The sequence below is a fragment of the Malaclemys terrapin genome, chromosome 18 (genome assembly GCF_027887155.1).
Source record: "Malaclemys terrapin pileata isolate rMalTer1 chromosome 18, rMalTer1.hap1, whole genome shotgun sequence".
In the NCBI taxonomy this organism is placed as follows: Eukaryota; Metazoa; Chordata; order Testudines; family Emydidae; genus Malaclemys; species Malaclemys terrapin.
Window position 1 is genome coordinate 18986545 of NC_071522.1, and position 22474 is coordinate 19009018.

Here is a 22474-nt window from a genome sequence, read left to right on the forward strand (position 1 = left end):
TTGGCCCTGCACTTTGTCTCTCCTTTCAGCCAAAATGTATTTATACACCTTTTAACTGAGTGCTCCCTTTTGTATGCTTACATTTCCTTTCACTGTGAAGAAAAATAGTGCCTTGCAAGATATCTAAACACTGTGTTTTGTTTCCTTTCCTTTCCTTTTGTTCAAACTATTTAAGAATCCCCAAATCTTCCAGGCATATTTTGTGTTATTTCTTATAAAGTGTAGGTGTCAGTTTCACCTATGGTGAGGTAAATCACAGGAGTGGAGTAATCACCTGCTCACCCTGGGCATATCTGCTGGGGGTGGCTTTGCTAAGTCACAGCGCTTGCTTGTCTGGTTCTTGGCAGGAGGACAGATTCATGCCCCCCGCTGCTGTCCGGCTTTGATTGGGGATCCTGAACAGAGCTTTGGCAGCTCCTTTTGCCCCATTCCACCCCACCAAGCGTCGTGTTATATGATCTGCTAACTGGACGAAGGCAGGCCTGGCTCAGTCAGGGCATCACATAGCTGGCCAAGATGACCTTCTATCAAATGAGCCTAATCACATAGAGATGAATCATTGCACCCAAAATAAACAAAATAAAGCCCTTTGACACCTAAACCCTTGACCCTTCTGTGGGCTGGGCGCTCTCAGCTCTCACTTTTGTTTATTTTGGGTGCAATGATTCAGCTCTATGTGATTAGGCTCATTTGATAGAAGGTCATCCTGGCCAGCTATGTGATGCCCTGACTGAGCCAGGTCTGCCTTCGTCCAGTTAGCAGATCATATAACATGCTTGGTGGGGTAGAATGGGGCAAAGTCTGCCAGAGATGCAGGAGTTTCTACTTGGTGACTTATGATGCCCCTTCCAGCCCTAGCTTCTGCAGCTGTGTCACATCTTTGGGTTGTTGGTATTTTTACTTAAAGCCCCAGCTCCTGGAGTCATGTGATTATACGAGACTGTCAGCTTGCTATTTTTTCACATATGTTTTTAGCCCACATGGTTGCAGACAAAAACTTGGGAACCAGAAGCAAATAACAAGACATTAAAATATATTACATTTTTTTAAAAATCTAATTATTTTTAAGATAATCTTGCATTTTTTTCTTGGGAGGATGGAGAGCTGACTTGTGATTTTCGAACACTTGGGGTTGGCCATACTGCCTCTGGCTGTGGTATCCGATGTGGTGAATCAAACAGAGTTGGGCCTGGTTAGTATGTGGAAAGGAGACCTTCAAAGAAAGCCTGGGGTACTACAGGAAGTGAGGCTGGTTGATCAGTAAGTCGGCTCTTTCCTCTGAGTCAGTGTTGAGCTAATGTTCCAGCATGGAGTTAGGGGGTATTGTGGTGTTGGGCTTAGGCTGTCTTTTTCAGAAGCGCCTTTACACTGAAGTCATGTCCATTAAAAATCCCATGGCACATTTCACAGAAATAGGGATGTTCTGTCTAATTCCAATTTAGGTAGTTACAGTCAAACGCCTGAAAATTTCCCCTTCCATCCCACATCATAATTTCTATTGGACAGAATATGCTCCTTCACTTCCCATTTTGAACTGATGTGCTGTGAGGTATTTAACAGCTGCCCATGTGTCAGAGAGGTAGCTGCATTACAGTGGTGGGTGAAGGCGTGATACGAGCATTTACTTAACTCCACGGTCCAGTCTGATCGCGCTATGCAGTTTATTTTTCCTCTCCTTTCACATCTCCGGGGTGGGTGACAAAGTGAGGAAGAGTCTATTTCAAACAGGTAAAGGAATTGTAAATTGACTGCATCTTCCCCCCCCCCACACTTTTCTCCCCATCTAGGTGGAGAATGGCGCTGAGTATATCCTGGAAACCATTGACTCCCTCCAGAAACACTCCTGGGTGGCGGATATCCAGGACTGCATAGACCCTGGGTAAGGCTCACTTGAGGAAGCTGCCCTCCCTGTTTCAAAAAGCACCTCTCCATCTCAGAAGAGGAAGGATTATCCAGTGGTTAGAGCACGGCCTGGGCCCGAGAGATCTGGAGTCAGTCCCTGCTCTGCCACAAATATTCTGTGTGACCCCAAGGAAAGTCCTTTAGTCTCTTGGTACCTCAGTTCCCCATTTGTAACGTGGGGATAACAACACTGCTTCACCTCACAGGCGTGTTGTGAGGATAAATCCATTACAAAGAATGGTGAGGTGCTCAGATAGAGAGAGAGAAAAATGAAAAAAGTCAACGATTTTTTTTTCACCCCAAAATGCTTTATTTTTTTTTTTAAGCCCATTTTTTTCAACAACAAAATTTATTCATAAAAGGTTGGCTAGCTTTAGTCATTGAGTGACCCACCAATCTACTGCCCTGGCAGACTGGGAACAGCTTTCAGATACAGCTGACTGGAAGAGAAACACTGGTACTAACCAGCAGTCATCTCTATGATGAAACAAGGCCCCTCACGCTCCCAGTGCTTGCGTGACCCATTGCTGAGTGTGTGTTGGGGGTCCCAATCTATGCCTGAGCCGCAGGGGATCTGAGCCTGTTACAGCCAGCAGCTATAGAGGCGTGTCTCTCTAGCTAAACCAGCTCATGTTTGTAGCTCTGGAGTTCCTAGTTTAAATCCCCAGTGTGTCAGCTAATATAGTGGACATCCTATAAGTGGGGACTTATTTGTGACTGGAATCCCGGATGTCTTGCACACGCTAACCGGTGGGTTAGAGTCTGGTTCTGCTTGCAGTTGCAATTGGATACAGCATTTGTCTTCACATCCTCTCCTACGCTGTTGTGGAGTGCTACGGTTTAGACAGCTGCTGCGGGTTTCGCTGACAGGCAGTGATTCCTGTGTGTGCAGCCTACTACCAGCTTGGTATGGTAACTGTTAGGTTGCAAGATGCTGTTGAAGATGGTCTTAGTCTCACTGAGAGTTTGGGGGGGGGGGAGGGGGTTTGACTCCTCAAAACATCATGGAAAAGGTTAAAATACCTTAAACATCTCACAGTAGCAAATAGACTTATTTGCTTTGGCTTTAGCTGCCTTTCTGCAGCATAAGACTCCATCCTAATTCCAAACATGTCTGAAATACTAAGCTGTTCACGGGGGAGGGGGAATCCCCTGGTGGCTCAGCTGTGAAGGGAGGAACTGGGAAAGGGGGGGTCTGTTGGTTTTTATTGAATCCCTGTCTTGGGAGCACATTATACATGTTCTGCTCCGCTAGAGAGAGCAACCGGGAGCCCTCAGCTGAGAGCGCCCGGCCCACAGAAGGGTCAAGGGTTTGGGTGTCAAAGGGCTTTCTGGAGTCTAGAGGACCACGTTAATGCACTTTGGTCACTGCCCTGCAGCTTGTAAAGAGTGTTATCCAGAGGCTAAGGCAGTGGATGGGAGCCAGGACTCCTGGCTCTGCCACTGCCATGCTCTGTGACTCTGACATCTCTGCGCGGCTCTCTCCCCATTTGCAATATGGGGGGGCAAATACTTTGCCTCCCTCACAGGAGTAAGGGCCCCGATCCAGCAAACGGGCATGCACGTGCTTAACTTCCAGCACGTGAGCAGCCCTGCAGCCATGCAAGGGACCCTGCGTGGGCTCGAAGCTAAGCACGGGCATAAGTATTTGCAGCATCAGGGCCCGGGTTTGTAGAGCGCTCTGGGATTTAACACACGGGCACGCCCGGTGAGCACCACGAGTGAATTTTCATTCATCTTGTGTGTGCTGTGCTTGATCCTTTTGCCAAGGGTTTGAATCGGAAACCTCGTCAATGCCCTGTCAACACATTTTCTGCAGAGGTTTTTTTTTTTTAAGGCTTGCAGTTGAGTGACTCCGATCGCTGATTCATTCACTGATTACTAAATAATTCAGCAGCTCCCTCCCAAACAATTACTGCTAACACAAACCGCTTCCTGAGCTGCCTGCTAGCACGCGTCCTCCTGGTTCAGCTAGAGGCTGTTGCTCGGAGAGTAACGGAGACTGGAGGGCGCATCTCACCGCAATGGGGCAATCGGGAGCGTCCGGGCTAAAAATAGGATTTCAAGAGAGCGTGGCTTTTTGCATGACAATGACATCAGGCTAAAGGGGCGGGCACAGCTGTGACCGACAGGGGCAATCAGCCAATGGTCAGGGATGTGCACACGCATTGTTCCCATAGGGGGTCATTTGGTCAGACGTTCCTGCTGTTGGACTGGCTGTTGCCGTCACCCCAAGAGACCTTGTCTCCAGGTCCACCAGGCCTATCTTGCTCCCACTCCACCCCCCCATGTTAAACATCAGCTCCTCCATCTCCAGATGGGTGTCCTCCACCTCTGGGGTTGGCCTGCCTTCATCTCTCCCACCTGCTCTTCTTTCCCTACCTGCCCCCATCTGTTCGGTCCCAGATGCTCTCTTTGAACTCCGCTTCCAACCCAAATGGCCTCCGAGTCACCGCCATTACTGGCCAGCATGGGAGCTTGGCCTGCATCCCAGGGACTGGCAAGCCAGGCACAGCAGCCGTCTGGCCGAGCTGGGGCCCGTTGTTTCATGGCACAGATCCAGAGCACCCAACTGAGTGCACGGAGCTAGAATTTACCCAGAATTATAACATCAGTCAAATGAACCATGGTTCCTACGTGGGAGTGGAAATTCTTCCCCGCCCACCCCGTCCCCGGTGAGGTGTGTGTCTGCAGAGAGTGACAGCCTGCATGTGACCATCTGCTCTGCTTTTTCCTCGCAGGGACAGCGGAGATGATATTGAACTTTCCTCCTGTGTGCAGGGAGCCTGCTTGCCAGGCAGGGTACCCTCCTGCAGCTGTGAATTTCTGGCCGATGGTAAGGACACCCGGAGAAAATCACCAGAAATGTTGGATTCAGATGTTGGTCATCTTGTGGTATTGGGTTGGGTTTCAAGGCAATAACGCAGCTGACCGCAAAAGAAAAGGGATACTGGGGGTTGCAGAGGGCAGCCCAGGGCTCGGTCAAGGCAGCAGGTCCAACCCCCCCTTGCCCGTGATGAGTGGCCTATACTGCAGTCTAACCCAGGGAGCGGGGGCTAGTTGGTGACTGGTAGTGTCCTAGTGCTGAGGCAAGGTGGGGATAGTGGGTGGGGTTTCCCCAGGGAGGGGAGACCCAGATCTGTGGGGTACTGCCAGGGGGCAGCATCCCAGTAATAGGGGCACTGGGTCCTGGGAGGGACACGGGTGCCAGTAGAGGACAAGGTGGATCACCGGCCTGCAGAGGGTGCTCGAGAGGCTGGTAGAGCTAATTCCCTGGACAACCAGCAGGAGGCGCCGCAGGGATGAGATCGGATGTCTACACAGCCGCACAGTGAATGGCCTGTCTGAGACTGAACAACCCTCTCTGACTTCTAGAGGTTGTCCTTTCGGGGCAGGGTTGTAGCATGTTGGCAGGGTGATGTAGGAAAGGGTTAAAGTGGCTCTGCTTGGCTGGACCCATTCTCTGGGTAAATGGAAGACTGCAGTCTCTAGGATGACCAGTCTGGCACGAACTAACCCTAAAACTAAACCAGCCAACTGTCTACCTTTCTCTCTCTAGTAGGAGCAGACCACATAGAGGACAATATACCAAGTCCGTTATTACTGAATGTGGTGCTGACAACATGGGGATTTTCTATAATATTTTATGAAGCCTCTGTTTGCCTCAGTTTCCCTTATATTTTGCATGGCTACCCAGTGGAGGGGGGGGGGGGGGGAGGACTAAGTTGTCTCTGGGGGCAGGCTAAGAGACCTAGGGGGGTGTGTGTGTTTTTTACCTAGCTGCCTGAGCCTGAATGTGTCTCTAAAAAGGACTGGTCAAGGCTGATACTGTAGCAATAGAAAATTCAAACCTGTATCAACGGAAAACCCAGTCAATCAGACCTTGACCCCGGTAAGCAGGGAGATGGAGTTCCCCACCTCTCAGAGGGACGCTGAACAAAGACCCCAGCCTGAGAACAAAGGGCTGGAAGGTGTGAGGTGGGGGGATAAAGTGTTGGCTTCTGGAGGAAGCTGGGAGCTCACTCACCTGGGAACAGGCTAAGGAAGGCAGACAGAGAGAGACAGAGCCGGAAAATGGAGTTTCACTTCAGCTTGGCTGGGGCTCTGGGCTAGCCAGACCAGGCTATGCTTTAACCCTCATTCCTCTATGCTACCCTAGGGACTTCCTCCGTTGTGGGTGACTAATAAACCCGCCTGTTTTGACAACACTGCCTGAGTGTCCCTGTCAATACGTGCTGAGGTGCATTAATCCCTGGTGGGTGGACAAGTCTACCAGGTGTCGATCTCAGTTGGACTCGCTGAGCAGAGCTCGCGGTGTGAAGCAGGAGTGTTGGCGCCCCCGAGGCTCAGTCTCGGGAGGCTGCGTGGCCTGCCCTGAAGGAGGAGCGAGACCCCTTGGGGGTCTGGCCCACTGTGTAGAACTAATGAATGAAATTGTTTTTAATTGTTCACTTTATTAATGTAACACCATAAGTAAAGTTTTATGAATGAAACAATATTCATTCATAAAACCGGTTACCCCAATAACTGGCTAATTAACAATTAAGATGCTTGTTAAGAGCCATAGTTGTTCAGTCAGCTGCCTTTGTAAGTTTCACTGTCAATCCAATTCCTGCTTAAATCACTAAGACTTGCACTGTTTCGGTATTGTAACTTCTGTTCACCATTTATTACACTTGCCTACAGTGTAACTTCTGTTCACTGTTTGCCATCCATTATACTTGTCTATATTGTAACTTCTGTTCACTGTTTGCCATATTGTAATTCAAACCCCATTTTAAAACGCTTACTCCATTTTGTAAGGGCTTGCTGCAACCTTCATTTTTGCAAACCCTGCTGTAATCTTATTAGTTTAGTTTAGATGTGTGAATGAGGTATGTATGGATGATGGAATCAACCTCCAGCCCCAGCCTGTCCTGATTAAATAGAGTTCAAACACCAACGGCTGAAGATGCAGACAAGAGCCCTAACAAAGTAAGGAGAATCCACCCTAAAAAGAAAAGGTACAATAAAAGGAAGATCAAAGCCCGGTCCGAGTCTGAAAGTCATGTCTGCAATTGACGGGTGATCAATCACCAAACCTGAAGGCAGCATGACACAGCAAGACCTATAGACTCTGGATTCAAACTAAAGCCTACAAAAAGGATGGGTGAGATGGAAAACTTTGGAGGAGGGTAACATTCTGCTGCCAACATGGAAGGGCATCGGTGCATGCCCAACAGAGACCCAGCTCGTCCTTGTGCCTGGCTTTCCTGGCCAGTTAGCCGCCACAAGCTACGAACCCAAGCTGCAAACTCAAGCAGGACTGGTAACTATGCAGCAGCTGCAGAACATCTGATGGATGTGTGAGTGTGTGTGTGTGTGAGTGTGTGTGAGTGTGTGTATAGGTATTAGGTATAATGTGTGTGTATAAGGATTAAGATATTAGTTATTGGTCATAAATCAAATTATCATAATAAATGTGGCATCTTTATCTTGTCCCTTTAATAAGATCCTGCTAGTTTTTATTGGTATAACAACTGAAGGGGTCCTCCAAGAAACTGCTCCAAAGTTGAGGGCGTAGCACCGATCTGGTGGGTCCGAGACAGGTGCCTGTGGGTTGATTTGCAGAGAAACTCTGAGCTTTAAGCCATTAAAGCCTGCATTCCTTTCAGGTGTGCAGAGGACTCCAGACAGATGTTCTGTGCTCGCCACCCACCCCACCACCCCAACCGCTGCCACTGTCATATCAGCCCCGCATGGCAGGGCCAGGGACTCCTCGGGGGAACACCTGGCCCACATACCACTGGAAAACTTCCTGCAGACCCTGGAGTCGCCAGCCACCAGCAGTCATTTAGCAGGTACCTGCAAGGCTCTGGGGGAGTAAGGGGGATGTAGCCACATTGGCCACCTTCCAGCTGATTTGCTGCATGTGACACAATTAATAGAAGAAAAGGGAAAAATCCCGTTGCAATGCAACGTGGGTCTCTTGAGCAAGCCCTGAGCAGAACTGCTGCATTCTGATTAGAGCAAAGGGTAGGAGGGGGGAGGTGGCGAATTAAAGAAAGGGGTGTTCATGGGGACAGGTGTGTACATGAGGTGCCCATACATAGGGTGGGTGTGCCTGGTGTGGACCCAGGAATAATGCTGGTGGGGAGGTGGTGATGGGGAGGTTGTACAGGCAGGCCCGGAGGGATGAGTGCACTCAGTTCTAACCTTGCCCTGCTGCTCCCAGCCAGAGGAGCCCATTAGTTTAATATAGAAATCCTCTTTCTGCCCTGCCCGTCCACTCTTTCAGTGGAATTGAGTGGAGCACCCAGTAGCCAGCCTGCTCAGATGTTATCTTCCCAGCATGACTTCCTGGTCCTGCTGGAATAGCCAGAACGTCCTCTGCCAGAGCCCTGCAGTCTATTCACTGTCGCTGCCGTCCCTTTCGAAAGACAAACATTTCCCTCTCTAAACGGCCTTTCTTTTGCCCCTTTCCAACTGTACAGGGGACGAAAGCGAGACAGAAGCGGAGATCAACCTCTCAGATTTCCCCTGGTTCCACGGGACGCTGTCACGGATCAAAGCCGCCCAGCTGGTGCTCTTTGGTGGGACCAGGAGTCACGGTCTGTTTGTCATTCGGCAGAGTGAAACTCGACCAGGCGAATATGTGCTGACTTTTAACTTCCAGGGGAAAGCAAAGGCAAGTGCCATTGTGATGCTGATTATTTCATTGGTTTTAGAACTGCACTAGCAGCACTCACCCACTGTTCTCTGATGCTATCCCTAGTTTGTCTTTCCACCTATCAGCGTCACTCCGACATGTAGCATGCAGGGAGCAGGACAGGGGGCTTGTCTGGCCTACCTGTCTGATTACAGTGGGGCTTGGAAGCAGGATGGCTCTGCTGACTTCTAAAAAGATGCTCGGAAGTGTCGTTATTGACTGGGCTTTTTTGGGATTGCCGAGATCCCCAAACACGAATAATCCTCTGACCCTTGAAAGTGCCTTTCATCCCAGAATGATGCACAAGGATTCATTCTATGTGTGGCTGAAATGTGGCCACCTCTGCAGAGGACCCATAGCAGCTGTTTAAAACACACGGCCATGCTGTATTACAAATTAGGACAGGAAGGGAAGAGAAATGCTGTCTCCAAGTGGTTCTCTGTCTCTTTAGTTCTGTGCTGCATAAGGGGGAATGAAAAGAGCTAAAGTTTGTGTGGCCTTTTATCCAGAGGTCCGGATGGTCAGGTGGTTACCAGAACTGGAAGCACTCCACAAACTACTACTACCTCATTCTCTTCATTGTTAGATCTTAAAGCACTTTACAGAGGACGTCAGTATCATTAGCCCCTTTTTACAGATGGGGAAACTGAGGCACATGGAGGGACATGACTTGCCTGAGGTCCCCCAGCAGGCCAATGGCAGAGTTAGAAATAGAACCCAGGTGTCATGAGTCCCAGTCCAGTGCGCAGTCTACTGGGCTACAACACTGCAGATCAGTTTTGCCTCCAGCTTCTCTAGGCAAAGCTCCCATTGATTTCAGTGGAAGTGACACCCTTGTATGTGAAGGCAAGATGGAGACCTGTGTAATGAACAGGGATTAACTCACCATCACTGAAATGCAGCTATCTCTGGGGCGGAACGCTGACCCCTTTTAACAGGGCACAGAAATACTGAGTCAGTACGGAGGGTACATCGAGTCGATATACATGTGCTACCTTTCAGAGTAACAGCCGTGTTAGTCTGTATCCGCAAAAAGAAGAACAGGAGTACTTGCATATGCATCCGGAGAAGTGGGCTGTAGTCCACGAAAGCTTATGCTCTAATAAATGTGTTAGTCTCTAAGGTGCCACAAGTACTCCTGTTCTTCTTTCTATGTGCTACCTTTGTTTGAGCTAGCACGCTAAAAATAGCAACATAGCTGCAGGGTAGCAGGATAGGCTAATGGCCTGAGTACGGGCCTAGGTCTCGGACGGGAGGGTACTCGGGGTGGCTAGCCCCTCCTGCCGCCTGCGCTGCCCCGGCTACCCTAATCAAAGCTAGTGTGCATATGTCTACCTCTAGCTGCAGTGAAGACCTCCCCAGAGCGATGTGAGGGACCTGGATCCAGTTGAAAGTGAGGAAGGGATTGTCAGGCGGTTACCAGAATTGGAATGTAGCCAGGACACTGGGGCTACCAAACCCCTTGCGAAGGAAGCCTGCGGGGGCTCTAAAGGAAGCTGGATGTTAGCCACCTGGAGCAGCCCAGGGAGCCAGTGGGAAGCAAGGCTGCAGTGCTAGAGGAGAGTGAATGAGCCGCTTGGTGCGGGGAGAGGACTGAGAGCAGCCCTGGAGGATTAGAGTGTAGGAGGAAGCAAAAGCTTCCTGTTGGCTCAAGATGCTGCCAGAGGGGGCCCTGCCAGACCCGCTCTAATGAATAGAGAGTAAAACGCCCAAGGGGACCCCAAACCACCCACTTTGCCAATAGCCCACGCAGTTGCAGTTTAGTCTCCGGGCTCAGCTCCCAAGTGAGCATTAACCACCCTCCCCCCAAGAGAAATGCAGCCACTATCTAGGGCTCTGTCTGGCTGCTCCGAACATGAAGCTGGGAGTGGAAATGCTGAGCCACTGAGATCTTGCAGATTTGACAGCGCTCTGCTAAGGCAGGAAGGCTTTAAAAGAAACAATGCTGGCAGTGCCTTCTCCCAGTGCCAGCCTGCCAGGAACGGCACAATAGGAAGATCAGAGCAAGGCCTGCTTTTTGTTGTTGTTGTTGTTGTTGAATATAAAGCCCGTTTGTTCTTGCTGGCTGGTTTTTTGTGTGCGTCTAACGCAGACCCTTTTCTATGCGGTGTATGACTCACATGCCCTGGATTAAGCACGGACTATGCGACTCTGTCAGCACCCATTGCAGTCTGTCCCTCCGTAACGTGGCTGGCTTAACTCCATGATACCATGCAGCATAGCTGTGGGTCAGCAGCGAGATGATGCCGCTAGCCTGCAAGCCAGTGAAAGGCTGACACTGCTTAATTGTCCAGTGGGAGAAGAGATCCCAGCAGAACAACTTGGACCTCGTACTTAGCTCAGGGGACAACTCTGGAGATCTGCAGCCTATTCCCTACTCCGCCACTGACTCACTGAGTGACCATGGGCAGGTTACTCAAGCTCCATTCCCAGCTCCTCTGCAAAACTGGGCGGATACTTGGCTCCCTTTCTAAGGTGCTTTGAGATCACTGGATTAAAAGCCTCCCTTTTATTCTTCTGTTTCTGCTTGGTATCGATGGCCCTAAATGCTGGGACAGCCTGAGTGGCTCGGTAGCAATGACTCTCCCAAGTGTCCATGTTCTAGCGAAGGACAGAACTGATGTTCTCCCCTTGGTGATGTGCTAGTTAATCTCCCATGGAGAGATCTATTAGTCCTTTGGTGCTGGCCGCACAGTTTCCTGGCCTGATGCGTGAAAGCGAAATGCCCTCGCCTGAATGGTGCTGTGGGTGACGTCTGAGGGGGTTCAGTGAAGTAGAAACCTGTCAGGTTTCAGTGGCAGAGTTGAGTGCAAATCCTCTCTTATTAGACATCGCAGGGGTGTGCTTGGTCCAGCAGCCACCCTGCTAAGCCCTGGGTCGGGGACGGGGAAAGAGAGACATTCCTGAAATGGGTTAGGGCTGAGGGAGCTCTGAGCGCTCTCAACTCTGCAGGGCCAAAGGAGATGTCCCCCTGGCAAGTGTTAGCCTTGGCAAGTCATGTCAGGCCTGATTCTGAGCGATGCTGAGTGCTCTCTACTCCACCTGGTTTCAGGGAACATTGTGGGGGCTCAGCACCTCTCAGGCTCAGGCCCCAAGAGAGGAAGCTCTTGTTCCATAAATATTTTTTGTTTTATTTTTAGAACATAATTGTTTGCTCCAAATCTGCACATGCCGTGTGTCCTGTTGCTGAATTCGGATTTGGGTGCAGGTTCTGTGCCTAACCTGATCTAAATCAACAGTCACCCGGCACGTCGACTTGCTAACTAGTCCCTTTCCTCCGGCTTGGCTTTATTAACAAAGAAATCAAGTGCAGCATAACAAAGCTGAGCTCCAACCTTCTCTCCAGGCCTGACTCCTCTGGGGGCTCTTCCCTCAAGACTGCTCAGCTCACACCCTAGATTAAGGGCCTCTGTTTATCTTTGCATATTCCAAATTCATCCCCTGCCTGCCCCACCACTCCATTCCCAAAATACATTGATGCAACTTCTGAAGCTTGAAAAACAGGCCTGGTTTTAAAGATATTAACATAAGGGGAGAAGAATCCAGAGCCCCGTCAAATTCAAACCTTCAGTGCCAGCCTGATAAACAGTCACGGAATGGACTTCCGAGCCCGGGGAACAGATCTTTTAATAGGAGATTGCTGAACCAGCTTCCTGACTTACAGTACAACAGAGAGGCTGCTGGATACAGTTTGTCTGTGTGCCAAATCCTGCTTGCGTTACCGTGGTTAGTACGGTCATCTGTCCCATTGTCGCTAATGGGACTCCTTGTGCTGGGAAGGTGAGGGGGAAGGATGCAGCCGAGAACATAACTTTGGGAATAGGATGCACCCTTGTCTGCCAGATAATCTGAGGATTTGCAGTTTGTGTCTGACTTTTCCAGGCTGCTCCCACTGACACCAGAGAGAGTTTGTCACTGGCGTCAGAGGAAGCATTAGCTCGCGGGTGCGCCAGTGAGATCCAGGGATGGGGCATGTCTCTCTCCTAGCTCGGATAGAAGGGGACGTAAGGCAGCTTTCCAGACTGCTAAGAAAGAGCCAGACATCCCCTTTCTAAGGTGTGCTCTGGTGTGTGGTTATGTTCTACCTAAAGGCTGCCGGCCTAGGGGACCGAGATGGCTCACCAGACTGTGGAGCTCTCGGCTTCTAGGTGACTGGTTCCAATGCAGCCGTGCCTGTTCAGAAGTCGGGGTTGCAGGCTCAGGCTAGTTATGTGTGAACCAGCGTCGGCATCACAAAAAGCGCCCCTTGCAATTTGTGCTGGTGGGCCGACCGCAGAGCACTGAATGGGCCTACCACAGAACTGCTGCGTCACCCCTGAGCTGCCCTCCCAGGCTCTGGGTTGAGAGCCCAGCCAGGAAGCTCACATCACGATTGCTGAGGATGAACATTGGGTTTCGTTTCGCACGATTATTAATCTGGCATCTTTCATCAGAGCCAAGACACTTGGAAGGGAGAGAGGTGTGGGGGGTAGTCAGCAGTTCCTTCCATGGCTGCCCAGGCCAGAACTGAGGGGAGACCCTGTACGGTGACATTGGGCAGCACAGGCTGTGTTAGGTGGTCTGGCAGCTTGGCGAGCCAGAGAGAAGTATCCAGCAGCCCCAATAGAAAATCCTGTTCTTTATTGCAGCCAAGCCTTGTCACCTCTCCACCAGGGGGCACACTACATAGGGTCCTTTTTAAATCTCCTGGGCTTATTCATAAACACACACCCCAGAGTTTGGTAGGAGCTACGCAGAGGAACCTCACACTTCACTGGAGGGACTTGCAACTCAGAAAGGCCATTTAAACGTGCAGTGTTTATAAGGAATACTGCCCCGTAGGGGTGAAGTGATAACATTTTAACAGGCCACTCCACTGCAGAAAGTGGTAACTAGGGCAAATGGCCCTTGATTTCCCAGCAAATGTCTTGCACTGCAATTGCAATTCAGTTGCACTTTAACTTGCATGCAGCCGTGCTAGTGTCAATGAAAGGTCACAGAGCAGAAGCTCTCTGCTGTATGTTCTCTTTGTGCAGCCTCTAGTCCAGATTTTTATTATTTTTTTTTTGGTAAAGGTTCTTTGCTTTTTGTTTCCCACTCTGCTCAAAGAACACTTCGGTTTCATGCTGCTGGTAACCCGACAGGCCGGCTTCCCTGACCAGACGCTTTCTGAATGGGTCATAGCAACTGTTGCTTGGCAGCCAATCAGTTTCATGCGACATGCTCTGAAACGTGAGATCTTCCTGTTTTGAGCCAAATCGCTAGCGAAGCGGAAAAAACAATTTTGTTTGTAGATAACCAGTCGCCTTTGGACTGGGGGGGCTGTAAATGTTCTACCCAGCACATGAAGGAACCGAGCCACGTGCATGATCTGTGGCAGAAATAACGCTTGGGTCAGTATCCACGGCTGTGGGGGACTTGCCCTTTGGCCGGCCTATCTGCTTCACTGCGCTCCTCTCTTGCAGCACCTGCGGCTGTCCCTGAACGAGACCGGCCAGTGCCACGTGCAGCACCTCTGGTTCCAGACCATCTTCGACATGTTGCGGCACTTCCACACCCACCCCATCCCCCTGGAGTCCGGCGGCTCAGCTGACATCACTCTCCGCAGCTATGTCGTGGCGCAGGGCCCCTTCTCTGGTAGGTCACCCAGCTAGCACGGCCTCCCTCGTGATCCTGCACAGGAGATGAGTGAGGAGAGCTGGAGATGGGCCTGAGTTCAGATCCGGATGCGATCCTAGGACTTGGGGTCAGGGCCGTCTCCAGGAGAAACGTGTTTGCACCAAGTTTCCTGCAACCATCCAAAAGCAAAAGACTCTCTCGTGTTTTCCCCTCCAATACCATTTCCCCAAAGCTGTGCTGCTTATTCCAAGGTGTTGCCCCTCTGCTGACCCTTGGGGAGTGGGGCTAGGAGCACTTCACTTAGCCCTGGAGTTCTTCTGACCAGCAGCCACCTCAGGAATGATGGTGTCTGGCTCCAGAAGGAACCGCATCCAAGATTCCCTGGCTAGAAGGACCAAGCCGGCTTTACAGGCTGGCGCCCTTTGATATGGGCTGGGGTGGAATTTCTGGTATCTCTCATCCAGGGATCTCCAAGCACGGTATGAAAGTGGGTCTGTGTCTATTATCCCATTTTACAGAGAGACAAACTGAGGGTCAGTGAGATTCTGACTTGCTCAGGGTCCTACAGCAAGGGATTAGAATAGAAACCAGCATCCTGGATGTGGATGTGCCCCTTCTAGTGGTGGTCAGGCCATATATAGAGGTTGAGCCTGCTACAGTCCTGGCTAGCAGAGCCAGCTGCTTTACTCAGGCAGTAATGGTGCGGGCTTTAGCATCCAGAGGTCCTAGGTTCAGTCCCTACTGACAACCATGTACCTGGCCTTACAGATGCCCAGTGTTCTGCTCTAACCACTAGAGGTGCTGCCTCCATATGTAGCAAATCTAAAAGAGCTCTGTGTGTGTATCCATCCCCACGTCTCTCCAGAGCGTTCTGGGGGCCGGTGTGTGTATTTTCTGCTCCGGTGATAAGGGATGTGCTGAATGGCTTGTTGCACATGCTTGATGAGGCAGGGCGAGTGAATTCACTCGAGATGCAGTTAGGTGGGCCCTTGTGGGAAGGATTTTATTACCTGTGTCGGGCGTCTGATCAGATCTTGAAGGGCTGAACCGGGCGAGAGCCCTGAGCACCTTGTGTCCCGAGGGGTTGTGATCCTTTGGGGCTGCGCTGCTTCCAAAGTGGTGTAGGGTGGATGCCTTTAAAACCCATGCCTCAAATGAGCAATCCCAGAGAGCAATGGGGGCCGTAATGAGACACAGAGGTCAGTGCTCCCCTACATAGCCTTCATATGGGGCTCAGTGTTGTCTCCCAGTTCCTTCCGTCTGCATAGGAAGTGGCAGGGGGCCCAGTCCCCCAAGGACCTTGGTATTCCCCAAGACCTGCCTGGTTTTCTGGGGCGCCACCAGATCCGTGCAGAATCCCCTTGCCTCTGGGCTGTCACCCACACCCCTCACGCCCCGCAATCCCTCCGGAGGGACATGCTGCCAGGAGTCCCCACATCAGCTGCTGTCCTCCCCGCACCCTGCTACAGCAGTGAGGGGGGATCTGCGCCAGATGATGCAAACCTGATGGGCCTAATCTTGTTCCAGGTCCCCATCCAGGGTCCACTGGGGAGCGGGGGCGTTAGGCCGTGCGTCCCATCCAGACCCGCTGAGCACTTGTGCAGTTGGAGGTAGAAGGGGCAAAGTTACAGCGCTGGCACTTCTGCCCTCGCCTCTTGGCCCCGTAGATTTTTGTGCTCCCCTTGGAGGCCTTTTAGCTGCACCAGCTTCTCAATCCCCTGCTGTGTTAGCGACGCACAGGGCTTCCGAGGTGAGGCCTACACAGCCCAGTGCTGTCCCAGCTGGGTATGGGGCAGGCCAGGGCATTGCCATGAGAGTGGAGGGACTGTGCCACTGCGCTTGGGGAGAAGGAGCCACCCCTTTGCCCTCGGAGGCCTGCAAGGAAGGGCCCATCGCTGCACTCACCCGCTGCAGGCAATGAGGGTTGCATGGCTTCACGCAGCCGACTCAGAGGGCGGCTGTCCCCAGATTGGCCAAGACCCAAATCAACTGAGAGCAGGTTCGTCGGTGTCCTGCCGGGGGTCAGTGTGAGAGGCTGGGAGGGACAGGATGGAGCTCCTGGCCTCCGAGCACTGGAATCGGAACCACTGGGGGATCTGCAGCGAGGAGCTGGCGTGGGATTCGGGAGACCTAACGTCTTTCTCAGCTCTCCCGCTGACTTTATGTGGGGACTTGCCTGCAGTGTCGCGGGTGATCCCGCCTGCTCCCTCGCCTGGTCTGGGCGCTGTGAGGCCGAGCCAGAGTTTGCAAAGCGCTGCGAGATGGGCAGGGACAATGAGCTAGCTCCTTAGTCGATAGAACAGCCCATGCCAGTACCACGCTGCCCTTCCTCCCATGCCCAGTGCAGCATGGCCACTCCCAGGGCCTGGCTCCATATTTCAACTGGTTGAGGGCATGGGAGACCACACCACCTAGTGTCTAGGAGTTAGAAGATCTGCAGCAGATCTGAAGTCCTGACAGTCACTGACTTGCTGGGTGGCCTTGGGCAAGACCCCCTCCACCTATCCCCTGGGTGCCTCAGTTTCCTCATCTGTAACTTGGGGCTAATGACACTCACCTGTGTAAAGCACACGAGACCCTCTGATGACAGGTGCTGTGTGAGTGCAAAGCATATTGGCAGGGTTGTGCGGGGCAAGCGTCCCTGTGTGGTATGTGCCCTGGGGCTGGAGAACTCCTCTCTCCACAGCTGTCAGTCCAGCACTGAATGGCTTGTAAAACATTCGCCGTGCACGTGACTCTTCTGTGTTTCACCTTGCAGATGCCAGCCCTGCTCCAGCTGTTGCCTCCCAACAGCCCAGCTGCAGGAGCGACCTCCCGTCCCAACACTACTTCTCCAGCTTTGTGCCAGGCCCTTTCCAGCCCGCGTCGCCCGTGGAGGGGGCTGTCGCCTCTTCCTCCTCCACCGGCCACCCTCTGTACCACCGAATGGAGGGGACCCTCAGCGCCCGGAGCCGCAGCAACAGCACTGAGCGCCTGCTGGAGTCGCCCAGCGTTAGCGCGGACGACTACCATGAGAGTGACGGCTCGCGCAACAGGACCAGGGCGGTTGAGAACCAGTATTCTTTCTACTGAGGGGTCACAGAGTGGAGGCCAGCCCTCTGTGTGGGGTGTCCTGGCCTACCGATGCAGCTGTGGTTCATGAGGATTGCCGATGAGCCTGGCTCCAATCTCCGACCCTCCCTCCCCCAGTGGATGTTTACATATCGCCATGGCCCAAAGCTTTGGGCTGTCCCCACTCTCTTGTCAACTCTCTGGCGTGCCCCTCACCTCTGTGTCCGATTCACTGGTGCCAACTCCATCCATTACCAGCAATGGACCTGGGCTGTCCTGTCTCCCCCTGGCAGCTCAGAGAATGGTTTGAACGATGAGCGACTCGCCAGCCTGGCAACCACGTTGGGGTTGTCCCAACCAAACACATTCACGGCTCCCTAGATCTGGCTCGTGCTCTGAGCTCAGAAGGCCAAAGACACCAGTGCCATTAAGGGACCTGTTCTAGGGTCAGCAGTGCCCGCTCTCTGCCCTTGTCAGCTTGTGGTCAGTTCCCTTAACTCCTACGAAGACTCGCCTGCTTGTCTCTCCATTGTCTGCTATCGGATCGGGACTTTTCACTTCCCGTTTGGGTCTAGTAACATGTAGTGGTTCTCCTGGAATAGGAATTCATGGCTTTGATTTATATCGTTCTTCCCTTAGCTGTGCACAATGAAAGCATCTCCTGGCGTTTCCTTGATGGAAAGGACTAGACGTTGCCAGTGTTGGAACATAGTCAAGGTCACCTCAAACGGTTACTTCCCTTCAGGGATAATTACCTTGAGTTCTGCAAACAAGACACTGCAGGCTGGTAACGTTTTGAGGTGACCTTGTACATGACAAATCTCGCCAAGGTAGTTTTGTTGCTAGCACAGAGAAGGTGCCCACACACACACCAGTCAGGGATGGAAAAGACCCATCCAACTATCTGGTCCCTTTCCATTGCTATTATAAGATTGTTCACTGCAGGAAATGTAGGGGGGTTTGTCCACTTGAGTTCCAAACCCGGGGGGAGATTATCCCACAGCCTAATGCATCTGACTGTCAGAAAGTTTTTCCTGATAGCCAGCCTATATTTTCCTTTTCTTCACTTTATCCACCCTAATAATTCCTTTTCCTTGTTGGTTTTTTAAATCCTACAGCTGCTTGAGGGGTGGAATAAAATCCCCCTGCCGCCGTCACCTCTTATCCAGCCTGTATCTTTGAAGTTCTGTTAGTATTTCCTTCTAAAGCCATCTCCTCAGGCCCTGATCATTTGTGTTTATGTTCTCTGAACTTCCCCCCGTTTGTCAATGGCTTCTTGGTAACATATGCACATGTGTCTCTTATGCATATTCTCTCTCTCACTCACTCAATCTTTTACGTGCATGCTCTTTCTCTCTGACACACACATACACCAATGTGAAAGTTCCTGGTTGAATCCCAATCATGGCTAACCCCTGTATGTTCCATTGTCGTTGCTAAGAGGAACACAATTGCAAATGCACCTTTTGGCTAACATGGCAAATTCAATCAGTTCCATCCCCTAGAGACAGAGCTTTTAAAATATGACATTGGCCCAGATTTTCCAAGTGGTCACACATTTTGGCGGGGGTGCTCCAGTGTTTGGGTCCCCAGCTAGAGATGCCCAGGGAACCTCATTTTCAGGAGGGCCAGGCCCCCTCTACTCTGTTAGAAGTTAGTGAAAATTTGGTTGGGCTCCCCAAAATTAAGGCACTGAAAATCAGGGGCTACTTTTGAAACTATTGCCCATTAAACTTAACTGCCTAAGAAGAGCGAGCTGGAGAAAAGAGGGCTGTTTCTTGCTGTATACATAGATAAAATAACTGAAGTGTTTGGTTGGTATGCTTTTGGTTTTAATTTAAAATAAAAAATATGTATTCATGGCTGGATGAAACTCCCCCTGGGCAGAGAGCCAGCACTTAAAGCCAGGTCTACACACCAATTTAATGCTGATATAATTATGTCAGTTGGTGGGCTGGGGCCTGGTGTGTGTATTTTTATTTAAACTGAAATTGTTACACCAGTACACCTCTAGTGTGCATGTGTGGCAAACTGGATTGAGCACTGGACGGGGACTTAGCAGACCTGGGTTCTGTTCCTAGTTCTACTATTAGCCTGCTGGGTGACCTTGGGCAAGTCACGTCCTGTCTCTGTGCCTCAGTTTCCCCATCTGTAAAATTGGCATAATGAGACTGACCTCTCCTTTGTAAAGTGCTTTGAGATCTACTGATGAAAAGCCTCATATAAGAGCTAGGTATTATGAAAGCTGCCTTTTAACACTATATATTATTCCATATGGGAACAAGTTATATGGTGTAAGCACCTATCTACCAGTCTAACAGAGTCCACACTAGGGAGGGTTTGCGCTGCAGGTGTTGTTAAAGCAGCACAACTTGTGTGTGTAGACAAGGCCTTGAGTCCCACTCAAGGGTTCCTTTGGCATTTTTTGGTGCCTTCTTTCCTGAGCCAGCAAAATGTGTCCTCATCTCTCCCCCCTCCCCTTTCCTGTGGCCAGCTCTTCCCCTCCCCTGCCCCCCACTTGCAAAGGCAAAGAATGGGTCTTCTGGGCCAGCCTGCACCACCTGCTTAAGTGTTGTGCCCCTGAAGCAGGATGGGGGGAGTGGAGCCTTCGGCTGCCCATCCCCCTCTGCTTACAGCCACTTCTGCTTTCAAAGGCTCTGGAAGGGACAGCGGGAGGGGTTTGATTTAGTTTGGGGTTTTTATTTGCCTGCTGCAGCAGCCCAGCCTAGGGGGGTCACATACAGAGGAGCCCGTGCGATATGCAAACAGGTGCCATCCTGTGCTGCAGAGAAAGGCAGGTAGCGAGTTTGAAATAGACCTGCTGTGTTTGCGCCCCCAAGGAACTGACGGGGCGCGTCCAGCTATTGAATGGTTGCTGCCATTCTCCTCCTCCAGACAGACTCAGCGAGCTGGCCGGACAGAGGCAAAGCATTGCCTCGGAGACCTTCGCCAGTTGGCGGCTTTTTCCCATTCCGCCTTGGGGGTGGGGTAAGCGGGAAAGGGGGTAGCAAATGATCTACAAGCAAATATGTTGATTTGTAAATAGGGGGAAGTAGGGAAAAGTGTAATGTTCTGTAGAATAACTAAATTTATTTAAGCAACTTGTAAAACAAATGGAAAAATTGAGTTCCAGTTTTGAAATAAAACCACTTGAACCAAGACACTGCATTGAAAGTGATTATAGGGGCGTCCCTGGATTTGCTAGAAGAGTGCCGGCTGCCATATTAGCTTCTCTGAGTGCGTAGATAGGTGCTGTAACTAGGGGTGTGGCGGCCTTCCTGGCTCAAAATGGTTTCCATCATATACACAATTTACAGTTTGGTTCAATGGCTCTCAGCACCCCCACTCGACAAATTGCTCCAGCATCTCTGAGCGCGTAGGAGGCCCAGTCGTGGACCACACGCCCTGTGTGTGTGAATAGGTTGTTTATGATTTGTAGAACGGTAGCACCAAGAAGTCCCAACTGAGACATGGGCTGCATTATGCTAGGGGCTGTACAGACATAGAGCAAGAGATGGTCCTTGTCCCAAAGAGCGTCCAGCCTACACAGGGTGGGAAGGAAGTACCTGTTGGCTGTTTAACAGCTGAGGAAGCTGATGCACAGAGCGATCGTGACATGCCCCAAGGTCACAAAGGGAGTAAACAGAACTGGGAATTTAACCCAGGTCTTGTGGCTCCCCAGATAGAGCCTTAACCACAAGACTCTTCTTCCTCTTTCACATGCAGCACTGACAGTGCCTCAAACGGCAGTGGCTGGAGCACTGTTGGGCACCAAAGCACTTCCAAGTGGTCCACGGTGCTGTGCCAACGGTGACCCTTCTGTGTCATGGATCCGAGGTGCTTCCTGCTAGTTGTAGCCTGTTTTTAGAGGTCTCTTGTGAGCCGCTAACCGCAGCCAGCCCCCTGCTCCGTTGCTGTCTGTGGCACATGGTCCTATATCCTCTGGAGCCGACGTTCTCTCCGCTGCTGAGGCATTGTCTGGATTTTCCCAGAATGCCCTGGCACAAGCACAGTTAGGCAGCCTGATGAGGGCAGAGGCACAAGCTGCTGGACCCAGTTTCTTGTAACCAGGTCAGGTGATTGGGGTGATTACAAACCCCACCGTTGCGGTACGGACAGGACCTTGGCCAGTTCTGGGTAACTCCTCAGTCAAGGCCCAGACAGCTGGTAAAGCAATCACATGTTCAGGAGAAGCAGGATGGAATCCTTGGCTCTAGGACCCTCATACTGCTTGATCCCTAAGGCAAGCCCCAGGGCCAATTACGTTGTGTGCTGTTGTGGATTAGTAAATTATTCGTGCCTGGTGTGTTGGTGAACTGCAACCTCCTGCAGCAGGGACGAAGGAATTGTGGGGTGTGCTGGAAAATAATGTTCTGTCCTCCTCTTACAGGATTCCTGGGAAGCTGAGAGAAGGACATGTCTGTCCATTTGTAAGGAACAGAGAGATCTGGGAGTAGAAACAATGTAAGAGACAAGCCTGCTGTAGTGTAGCATACTGGCTTATTTGTAGGAGCCCCGCTGCCCTCGGCTGGATGGAATCGGAACTGCTGTAGCATGTGTGATTTAGGGCAGAGACTGCTTTACAATGAACCTGAGACCCCTCAGGATCAAAGATTTTCACATTTCATTCACTTAGATATTGCAAAGCTCAAATGTCAAAAATGGACATTTCTGTCCCACCTCCCCATCCAAATGCAGGAGCATGTCAGACCGATAAGTTCAGTTTCTTTCAAGAATGCTCCCGTTTTCAAGAAAGTGCCTCCAAATGCTGAATTTTGAAATGCAAACATTTGTTTAGACCAAGAGCAGGGTTGGGTTGTTTTTTTTTTTTCCTGTTAAAACATGCAAATGTTTTCCTGTTCTGATGTAAAACCTGCCAGGCTGCAGTCAGCACAATTTTGGAATTGATCAAGGCCCCACCACAAAACTGTGAGTCATTATATGGGGATTTTTTAAATTTCACAAAGGAATAGTTGCTATTTTTGCACAACCCTGACAATTGTCTTGCCTCCAGTGAGTATCTTCAAAATAACAAGCAAGTACCAACTGCACTGTTGGCTCAGGGCAATTTCCTAGGGACGTGTGGTTTGAGGGCACACCGTGCTCACTGCTCTTTCCACATACTGCATGTTTGGGCTCCTTTAGATGACCAGCGAAGTGGCTGTGATTTTATGTGGTCGTACCTTGTTACAGGTGGGAAACCATAGTTTGGACTATCTACACAAACAAGCTAGC

At 50.9% G+C, this 22474-nt stretch overlaps 1 protein-coding gene across 1 annotated transcript in view; it reads left to right on the top strand.

Annotated features, from left to right (window-relative positions):
• The window catches only part of SH2B2 (SH2B adaptor protein 2), a 37519-nt gene extending 17119 nt beyond the window's left edge, over positions 1-20400 (top strand). The window contains exons 3-8 of the mRNA XM_054008656.1: positions 1788-1879; positions 4644-4738; positions 7557-7742; positions 8376-8569; positions 14035-14206; positions 16947-20400. Of these exons, the coding sequence (XP_053864631.1) occupies positions 1788-1879; positions 4644-4738; positions 7557-7742; positions 8376-8569; positions 14035-14206; positions 16947-17260 (1053 nt within the window). The 3' untranslated portion in view covers positions 17261-20400. The remainder of the gene's footprint in view (positions 1-1787; positions 1880-4643; positions 4739-7556; positions 7743-8375; positions 8570-14034; positions 14207-16946) is intronic.
• The last annotated feature ends 2074 nt before the right edge of the window (positions 20401-22474 follow it).